The sequence below is a fragment of the Hoplias malabaricus genome, chromosome Y, assembly GCF_029633855.1.
Source record: "Hoplias malabaricus isolate fHopMal1 chromosome Y, fHopMal1.hap1, whole genome shotgun sequence".
Classification (NCBI taxonomy): Eukaryota; Metazoa; Chordata; class Actinopteri; order Characiformes; family Erythrinidae; genus Hoplias; species Hoplias malabaricus.
In genome coordinates, this window is record NC_089820.1 from 43,161,886 (window position 1) to 43,172,461 (window position 10,576).

The following is a 10,576-nucleotide window of genomic DNA, read 5'->3' on the forward strand; positions in this document are numbered from 1 at the left end:
AAACAGAAGGTATGTTCCTAATAAAATGGTGAGTGAACAGAAATAGAAGGCACTTTCTAATAAAGTGGTGAATGTGTGTAACTCTTGTTATACACATTTTAATTATTAGCATTCATTTCAGTGATTAAAAGGGACAGACTACAGTGTTATATAAAAAAGTGGACAATCATTGTCTGCTGACCCACATAATGCTCTGTGGGGCAGGTTAATCATTCCAGAGGAACTCTGACTTGGTGACGGCTGTGTAAACTTGTCCGAAGAGCTTTAAGGGCTCAGCGCTTGGATCTGTGTGAGTGTTTCATTCCAAGTGTGATCTCACAACCATGGCAAAGCTAATCGAGTGTGTACCCAACTTCTCCGAGGGACGAAATAAAGAGGTAAAAGGAGCCGTGAACCGAAAGAAAAATAAGGATTGATTTGTTATTGAGCATGCCATTAACCACAATGCTTCATAATTCATGCTTGCATACTGGTCTACATGCATATACATTGGGCTACAAATCTAGGCAAGGCTGACTTTTATTTATATTTATATCCAATTCTTTAACAAAATTAGACCGTGTTTTTAACCATAACTGCAAACATAGAAGCTATAGAAAGAGCAGCGTTATGTTATATTAACATGACAAGAACATCTACAAGAAACGGGCATTTCTGCATATTTTAGTACACTCTGCTCATTTGATGAGATTAACATATCAGGAAGAACAAAAGGTGCCACAACCTCACTTCATTTTTCATCGACCATGCAAATATATATGTGTGTGTGTGTGTGTGTGTGTGTGTGTTTTTCTACTATGTTAAATTTAGCATACATATTATTCCACATTAAATGTGCAGGTGTTTGTATGGTGTAAACAACTAAACAATCACTGGATTAGAAACACCTACCTTGTATCTACACTCATTGTCCATTTTATCAGCTCCACTGATCATAAAGAAGCACTTTGTAGTTTTGTAGTTCTACGTTTACATACTCTAGTCCTCCTGTTTCTGTGCATGCTTTTTTTAAATCCCCATTTCTCCTTCAATGATTTTCATTGGTCAGGACCACCATAGAGCAGGTATGATGGATCTGGTGGATCATTCTTAGTGCTACAGTGACACTGATGTGGTAGTGGTGTTAGTGCGTGTTGTGCCACCCTGAAGTATATTTGGAAAGTAAATATTTGCAAATTTCTGGCCTGAGAAGTTTTATTTATTTATTTAAATATTTAAAGTAATATTTCATTGGAAATTCTAATTTACAATTTTTTAAGACAAGGCATTTTTAGTTTCTGAAGTTTGTTTCTTGGATTTTGCACTGGAGTTAGGAGTCCAAAGTTACTAATAAGTAATAAAAGCTCAAATCTGACCAATTTACATGGTACTAATGGCATACCTGCATCATCACACACTCACCTCAAGTTGTTAAAGAAGCAATAATCATCTTTACCACCAAAAGTTGCAAATTATTTTATTGTTTATTCATTTTCTCTCTATTTATTTAGATATCTTAATCTAATGCCAATTTCTTTCCAAAATTAGTATTAGTTTTCAGTTCCATCTTCCCTGATTGCACAGTGAGGCAACCACATGCTTCTTTTCAAACTGCTGGTGGGAGAGGGGCGTTATTTTACACAGATAGTGAGTGCTCTCTAGGATTAGTAACAATAAGGATCATCAATATGAATAATTCATTTCCTGGTGGGAAGGCCAAGGATAAAAATACTGTGCCACTCAAGAGCACTATACAGTTGTGAATAAGTTTTATTGCCAGTTTCATTACTTTAAAATCACCCACAATTAGATTTTTTTTCTGCTACTTTGTTAAAATGAATACTATATATTTAAAAGTTTAATATATATGCAAATTAACTTACAATTTACATGAAGTATAGCAAAATACCCACGAAAGATATATTAAAGGAACTACCAGTCATTTTCTCCAACCTTTTGTCATCAAACAGCTGTTACACTGAGACGTAGTAGCATGGATGTATTTTTGTATACATGACTGTTGCTATACTGGGACACACTTTTTGGAGTATAAACTGCAGAAAACTGTAAAGAAAAATGTATTCTTTCTTTAAATTGATAGGGTACAATTATAGTGATGCATTATACCAAGAATATTCATTGCTAAAGTTTGTTTGAATGACTTGTGTGTGTAAATATGTTTCAAGATGTTCTGCTCCAATCCAGGTGATTGATGCCATAGCTGATGCCATCTCAGCCACAGAGGGCTGCAGTCTGCTTGATGTGGACCCTGGGTCATCCACTAACCGGACAGTGTACACATTCGTAGGATCCCCCCAGGCCGTAGTGGAGGGGGCGATAAATGCTGCCCAAACTGCCTTCTCCATAATCGACATGACCAAACACTCTGGTAACACAAATGAACTTGAATTGGAAAAAAAAACCTAGGCCACAAGTTTCATTGATATAAAACACAATAGCACCCAACTGTGCTGATATTCCTAACCTCATGGAACTAGCTTAATTCTCACTCATTCAAAAACCCTCACTCACTCAAGGTTAGGAATTTAATTGAATTAGTCTCATGTTTTTATGTGTAGGTGAGCATCCTCGGACAGGGGCTATGGATGTATGTCCCTTCATCCCTGTGCAAAACACAAGTATGGATGACTGTGTGAAATGTGCAAATGAGTTTGGACGGAGGCTAGCCGACCTGCTGCAGGTTCCAGGTAAGATACACAAGAATGGAAGACAGTAGAGCATAGAATTTGTGTCTCATGAGTGCACTGCTTAAAAGAAAGGTGCAGTTTTTCTAAAGCTATTATAACATTATGTCATTTCTAAGAATATTTCTATATACTTTATACAATTCTGAAATGTGAACTTATAGATAATTGAGTTGCTGTTTAAATACATAAATACATTACTGTAGATATGTAAACATTGACGTCCTAGTCAGTCTATAGTCTATAATCCATATATGGGAACTATGATTGCACTGTCCTCCTGTTTTGAATGTAACACGTTTTTGAGATCACAAATCACTCTCTCACTCTCTCTTAGTGTATCTTTATGGAGAGGCAGCGCGGACTGAGAGCAGAAGATCTCTACCATCTATACGAGTGGGAGAATATGAAGCTTTAGCAGAGAAGGTCTAACTCTAGTTTCACTTTAATAGAAACAATCCCATTTTACTTTCACACCCTGGCTACTTTGTTAGAAACCCAAACCTACTACTTTTTCACACTGGCCACTTTCTTAAAGGCCTTGACTTTCCACTCAGTTCTTTATTTTATTTTAAAAACCCCACCAAGCTTGTACTAACTCTAACTGGAAGATGTCTCTCCTACAGCTAAAGAAGCATGAGTGGGCTCCAGATTATGGTCCTGCCACCTTCGTTCCTTCATGGGGGGCCACAGTTACCGGAGCTCGCAAGTTCCTCATCGCATACAACGTGAACCTGCTGAGCACCAAAGAGCAGGCACACAGAATTGCTTTGGACATACGTGAGCAGGGAAGAGGAAAAGACCAGGTATACTCATGTGTCAGATTGAGGTTTAGGTTTTTGTCCTTTTGGACAAACGACACAGAAGAGGTGTGGAAACAGGATGAATCTTTTATTCAAATTGTTATTTCCCTGATAAAGAGGTTTTGATAGTACACTGTAGAATTCTTGAGCACACACAGAATGTCAATTTAAGATATGAAGCTGGATTTAACTTGCTTGTAACTCATTCATTCACACTCTTTCAGAAAAAGGTGCAATTCAGTGCTTAGCCTCAGTGTCATCATGTATCTTTTTATAATTGTAGTATGTGTGTGTGTTTTTTTTAGCCAGGTACTCTGAAGAAGGTGCAGGGGATGGGCTGGTACCTGGAGGAGTCTAACTTGGCTCAGGTGTCCACCAACATCTTAGACTTCGAACAGACACCTCTCAGTAGTGTGTATGAGGAGATCTGCAGGGATGCGAGAGTGAGTTTCTGCACCTAAGTTTACACTTATCTCTGCTCAGTGGTCAGTTTATTAGCACTATTTTTATTACACTATACTATACACACTGGCCACTTTATCATAAACACCCACCTTGTATTTCCACCACTTTAACCTACCTTTATTTTGGTTGTTAAAATGTGCAAGTATGTCAGTAATTTTCATTTGCATGTGGTCATTGATGTATTCAATTTTTTTGTTTGTTTTGTTTATTATAATGACTTTTTTTAATTAATCCTCTTTCCCCACTACATGCTGTGTCATGTTTGTATATTATGGCTATAATAAACAATATAAACAAAAATGTGCCAAGTGTTTGCACTTTCAATAAATGCAATGTATCCTAAAACCTTAATGTCCACAACTGGCCTTTAAACATTGCTGTACCTTTAGCTACATGTTAACACAAAATAGCTTATATTTAACTGTGCACATCTTTAATTAGTGTGTAATTAAATAAATTATTTAGTTAGTGTCTTTATAAAACATCTCCAAAGCAGTAACTTTATTGGAAAAGGAAAAAAAACTTTTTTCAACGGTCAGCAGAGGTCAGTGTAACTGCTTATCCAATTCAGGGTCGCGGTGTGTCCACAGCCTACCCGGAATCACTGGGCGCAAGGCAGGAACACACCCTGGAGGGGGCGCCAGTCCTTCACAGTGCGACACACACACACACACTCACACATTCACTCACACCTATGGACACTTTTGAATCACCAATCCACCTACCAATGTGTGTTTTTTTGGATTGTGGGAGGAAACCCATGTGGACACAGGGAGAACACACCAAGCTCCTCACAGACAATCAACCCGGAACGGGACTTCAACCCACAACCTCCAGGTCCCTGGAGCTTTGCGACTGTGACACTACCGTGACGCAAATAAAAAGATTTTATTCCACATAATTTTGGAGCATTACTATTTATCTATTCATTTTGAAAGTTTCATACAGTGTGAAGGAAAGTGCTGTGACAAATGACATAGTAAATTAAAAATCAACAAAAAGTGAAATACAGTGAATTCTTTGGATGGTGACGATTTGTTTATATTACAGTTTCAGTTCAGATTTATTGCGACTTCAGTGTGAATGCTAACAAGGTGTCTGATTGTCCAGGAGCTGAATTTGCCAGTGGTTGGCTCTCAGATTGTTGGACTCATCCCCTTAAAAGCAGTGCTGGACTGTGCTGATTTCTACATCCAGAGAGATAAACTCTTTGTGTTTGAAGAGGAACACAAAGTTCGGCTGGTGAGAAGAAGCTCATTCAGCAATATCCTTAAAGCAAAATGAAAACAAAACGTATATCATTGTCAACTAATTCAGTGTAGTTTTGTTTGGATTATAGTTTTGTAGAACACTTTTCACCTTAAGATCTAATCCCTTTTATTAGGTCATCAGCAAACTGGGTTTAGATTCTCTGGGTCCCTTCATTCCTAAAGAGAGAATCATAGAGTAAGTCTCTACTTTTTTATTGCCAAAAGTATGCAGACACCAGCTCATCTAACATTTCTTTATAAATCAAATTTCCACTACTGAACTGGGGCTTGCCCATGTCTGGCAGTGAGCATGGTGATCGTAGACTAGTGTAAGCCACTCCTTATTTTATTACATGCTTTAACGTAAAGATTAGGACAGTTTTTATTCCAAAGTGTACAGTGTACATAATCTCTCCAGTGAAGACATGAATGCTCTCTTCTCTACATGATTGGCTGCTGCTGTGCACAGATATATGGTGGAAGCCAATCAGGACGAGGGACGACTGGTGTCTCTGTCCCTGCAGCAGTTTGTGTGCAGTGTTGGTGCCAGGACAGCTGCTCCAGGGGGAGGATCTGTTTCTGCAGCCATTGCTGCCATGGTAACGAGAAATAATTATCACATCTCTCTCAATTGCTGCATTAAGGCCTGATTATCACATCTGTGACAATTATTGCCATGGTAACAAATTTAGGTGTATCTCTTGCAATCAATGTACATCACAATTAGTAGTAATTACCATGGTAACAATGAAAGGGATTAAAACTAGCTGTCATGTTCCCTATACTCTTTACCACGGTAACAACAGTACTGTGCTGTGGCAACAAAGCCTATCACATCCCTTCATGGTCATTGTAGCAACACTTAACTGAGTAATGAAGTATTACTAACAAGTACTAACAGCATTATACAATTTTATTTATACTGTGATATTATCTTGTTTTCCCTTTACAGATTAGTTTTTTTCTTTCCCTCTTTCAGGGAGCAGCTTTGGGTTGTATGGTGGGTCAGATGACATATGGAAAGCGCCAGTTTGAGGATGTGGATGGTGTAATGAGGAAACTCATCCCTCCATTTCATCAAGCCATGAAGGAGCTGCTGCTCACTGTAGATGCGGACAGCACAGCCTTTAACAGCTACATGGTAAACACATGTGCGCCAACATATTATAAAGTTGTAATATTTTTACTCCTTGTTTATTAACATGAATTCCATGATCTCTATTTAATTCCAGGCTGCTTTAAAAATGTCCAAAAGCTCACCAGAGGAAATTAAAAGGTATGCTCATGCACATCTTTACTTGTCATTAACTGTGTTTTAAAAAAAATATACATTTCAAATTATTAACACACAAATTCAATATAAATATCCTCAATAGGAGGGGAGAAATGGACTTAATTGTATACGGCTATCAATCAGACCTACTACATGCTATAGCACCATCTAGTGGATTCAACCTCCAATGCACAGCACACATTGAACGTGTCCGAAACTTGAAAGAAGAACTGGGGGCCCCTTCACACTGCACCTGGCATTAGTGTGGCCACACGTCCTGGTTTTACCGGGACTGTTCTTTTTTTTTTACTGTCTGTCCTGGAAAATTAATCATCCTTTTCAGGACTCCTATTGTCCTGGTTTTTCGGAAAAACGCCCTTCCATTCACATATACCCATTCCATTCCACGACATGCACTGTACCTCATTTACATTTGTACTATGTTCTTTGATAATGCCAGGTGTGAACTTGGCCTGGGACATGCTCAACTTATTACGTTATTAAAACAACACTAGGTTATTTCTGCAACCAAATTAGCACAAAGAAGCATAACACCACCCCAAGCTTACTTTGTTAAAATGTAATTGTAGTACAGCGGAGGACATAAGTAACACATCTGTGGGTGCTCAAACAAAGCAAGCATGATTTTATCTCTCTAGACATTGTTTTCAAGTATGAACACTGAGTACATTATGGATAATCTACTTTATGGCTGCAAATGCAAATAATGGAAGGTGGTCTGTATTAATTTTAATCTCTATTGTTCTTCAGGAGGGAGCAGGCTATGCAGGACGGCCTGAAGAAAGCTGTGAGTGTTCCACTTTCTCTTGCTGAGAAAGTGACCACACTGTGGCCAGCACTCAGAGAGCTCATCCAGCATGGCAATGTGGCCTGCAAATCAGACGCACAGGTGAGAGAGAAAGGCACACAGAGAGTATTGAAAGTAACTTATTATAATAAGAAAATTGTTGTTATTGACTGTAAGTTGAGCTGTTAGCGAGCAGTAAGCCGTGAAAACCAGTGCTGTAAAACAATTTTTGTCCTCTCTACAAAGCAATTGTGATATTAAATGGACAACACAAATGCAAATTTCTTCAAACATTCTGTACATTGACATTAAAAATATTTTTACCACAATAATATAACTGATTCACTTTAACACAAATAGGGAAATGTGATTCACCAAAATTGGTGAAAATAGTTGGTTTTCTTAAAGATCTACTAATTAACTAGACCTGACAATTGCACTCTTCTCCTGATGAACAGGTAGCTGCTAAAGCTCTGGAGACGGCTGTGTATGGAGCTTATTACAATATCATCATCAACCTAAAAAATATCACCGATGAGTCCTTCAGAAGGGCTGTAAGTAAACAAACTCATTCATCGTCATTCATCCAGGAACTTAAAAAAACAATACACAAACAAACCTCTAAATCATTTGATTCTTCACCTCCTGAAAAAAAATATTTTCTAAATTAATGTATTAATATATTTTTAATTAATTAATTAATTAATTGATTATTATTTATTTTTCGTTCTATTTGTGTTTATTAGACAGAGGAAAGGGCATCCGCACTACTGCAGGAAGCAAGAGAGAGCGCTGCTGCAGTGCTGGAGGCAGCCAATCAATGCCACTGAATTCCCACCTCTCTCCCTTCAAATCTACAACAAAGCATTTTGATCCAGAATCTTTTCATATTTCATTTTTCAGTATTATATCAAATCTTAAACAAAATGATAAACTGCTGTATTCCAGTGTGGTCAGAATATTCTGCATTGATTATGCATTATTTGTTCAAATATATCTTATAATAAATTTGTAAAAGACAAATATATGTCTTTTACAAGTACAAAAAAGACATAAATTGACCATTTAATTAAAAAGCATCTGCACACTGCAATTAATATAGACAATATAACCAACCCATGGAAATGTTGTATGCATGAATTCATTATTTTTTTTTATCTTCTGTAAACATTTTATTATAATTAGGACTATGGTGGAAGCCTATCTTTAATCCTTAGGCTCAATGTAGGGACACACATTGGACAGGGTCCACATCACTCACTCACCCTGTCACATTTGAAATGAGTAAATGTAAAGCACAAATGTTTTGATGTGAGGATATGGCGCCATTTTCTGTCCAACCTTATCACCATGTTCACGTTTCTTGTAAAGTCACTGATTGGTCAGCAGGTGGCAACATTTCATCACACGACCCTAGCAACCAACTGGAATAACACTAGTAACATGACACCTGCCTTGGATAACATAGCAAATGTCTTGCCACACCTCAGCCACCAACTGGGATCACATAAGTATGGCTCAAGAGGACATAAGTAATCATTGAACTAACATAAGCGCCATAGCAACCACCTTTGATGAAACATCAACAGCTAAGCAATACCTTAGTAGTGTCAAGTCAAAGAGTTTGTCATTTGCACAGTAAGGAGACAGGTTTCCGTTTACAATTAAATTCTTTCTTTGCTCCTCACTAAGAATGCCAAATAGAAAAAGAAAATTACAATGAAGCAAGAAATAATAACTAGTATAAAGTACAATAGTTCAATTATAGATATATACATAAGTGAACATGTGCTACAGTAAATTGACATTGGCATGTAAACAACTTGACAATCATTTTGTATGACGGTAATGTGACAGTGGCATTTAAACCTGTAGACAGTAAAACGCAGGGTTATTTCTGAGGTAGGTTCAGGAGTCTGAAGGCAGTAGGGTAGAAAGAGTTCTTTAACCTGGTGGTCTTGCATTCTTGCAGAAGTGTGAACATTATATGCTGGGGGTGCGTGGGGCCTTTAAAGGAGGCTCTCCTGTGGTAGATGCTCCGCAGAGAGAGCAGTGGAGTCCTGGTGATCTTCTCAGCAGTCTTCAACACTCTCTGCAGGCGCTTATGGTCCATCACAGTCGTGCTGCTGTACCACACAGTGATGCAGCTAGTCAGGAGGCTCTCGATGACACAGCTGTAAAAATCGCTGAGGATTTTGGGAGTCATCCCAAACTTTCTCAGCCTCTTCAGGAACTACAGCCGCTGTTGAGCTGTTATGACCAGCTTCGTGGTGTTCAGTGTCAATGTGAAATCCTCACTGATGTGGACGGGGCTACCTTTTTACAAGGAGTTTTGTGAATCACTCACTACCCACAGCCTTAGATGTCATCCTGGGCCAGTAAAACCTACTCCTCAAGAGATCATTTACTCGCTCCATCCCCATATGTCCCATCTGATCATGAAGTGAGTTTCCTAAATTCAGCCAGCAACACAAGCTGGAAAACCTCTCCATCAGGTTTCTTACTGGTCCTATAGAAGTTTCTCTCTCATCACTAGCCTTCATCTGTCTCACTTCATTAGCTGCATGTTTGGGTCTGACTTATCATCTGGCCACTCCCCTGTTATGACAGCTTCTCTCAATCCATCTATGACTGTGTTTTTTCTGGGCCTCTATCAACTCTGCTTTTGACATTTACTCCAGTGAATCATGCTTCAGGCACGTGGGGTAGGCATAAACATCTGGGATACAGAACAGTGTAGCTTTTAGTTGCTCTATATATCTCAGAGAAGAGTCACGTAGCTCATCACTACTAATGAGTTGGCACATTGCTCTTATGCCTGCTTTTGGGATATGCTCATTATCTGCACCCTCCTCCTGCCCTGCCAGGTCTTGCCAGGCCTATAGTGTATATCAAAATCATATCAGGCTAATGCTGCAAGCCTGCACTGACCCGTGGCATTAAGCTTGGCTGTGGTAAGGATATACATAAGTGGGTTATTATCAGTGTGCACAGTAAAAGTAGTCATGGAACTTGTCCACGACTAAAAATTCAAGCTGGTGTATGGTATAGTTCTGTTCAGATTTGCTTAACTTTCTGCTGTCAAATGCTACAGGAATTAACCCCTCTGGGTACTCTTGATATAGCACACTCCCTAGCAACTTCAAACTTGCATCTACATAAAGGTTTGCTGACATCAGCAAATGCCAGTACTTTGGCATTAGTCAGACACTAAATAATGTGATGGAATGCATTACTGCATGCCTGGTCCCACTTATAACCAAATGGCTCCTACTCCCTCAGGTACATCTTAG

At 38.6% G+C, this 10,576-nt stretch overlaps 1 protein-coding gene across 1 annotated transcript; it reads left to right on the forward strand.

Moving 5' to 3' along the window:
- The first annotated feature begins 233 nt into the window (after nucleotides 1–233).
- On the forward strand, nucleotides 234–8,377 carry LOC136679326 (formimidoyltransferase-cyclodeaminase-like). Its single transcript, XM_066657778.1, has 14 exons — nucleotides 234–377; nucleotides 2,185–2,368; nucleotides 2,559–2,687; nucleotides 3,022–3,110; nucleotides 3,311–3,490; nucleotides 3,793–3,930; nucleotides 5,063–5,194; nucleotides 5,337–5,398; nucleotides 5,672–5,801; nucleotides 6,182–6,343; nucleotides 6,435–6,478; nucleotides 7,247–7,385; nucleotides 7,742–7,837; nucleotides 8,030–8,377. The coding sequence occupies exons 1-14, from the start codon at nucleotides 324–326 to the stop codon at nucleotides 8,111–8,113; spliced, it is 1,623 nt and encodes a 540-aa protein (XP_066513875.1). The 5' UTR covers nucleotides 234–323; the 3' UTR covers nucleotides 8,114–8,377.
- The last annotated feature ends 2,199 nt before the right edge of the window (nucleotides 8,378–10,576 follow it).

Coding starts and splice junctions, on each gene's coding strand:
- LOC136679326 (XM_066657778.1), top strand. CDS start 324: ATGGCAAAGCTAATCGAGTGTGTACCCAACTTCTCCGAGGGACGAAAT. Junction 2,688..3,021: donor CGACCTGCTGCAGGTTCCAG/GTAAGATACACA, acceptor ACTCTCTCTTAG/TGTATCTTTATGGAGAGGCA. Junction 7,386..7,741: donor CCTGCAAATCAGACGCACAG/GTGAGAGAGAAA, acceptor CCTGATGAACAG/GTAGCTGCTAAAGCTCTGGA.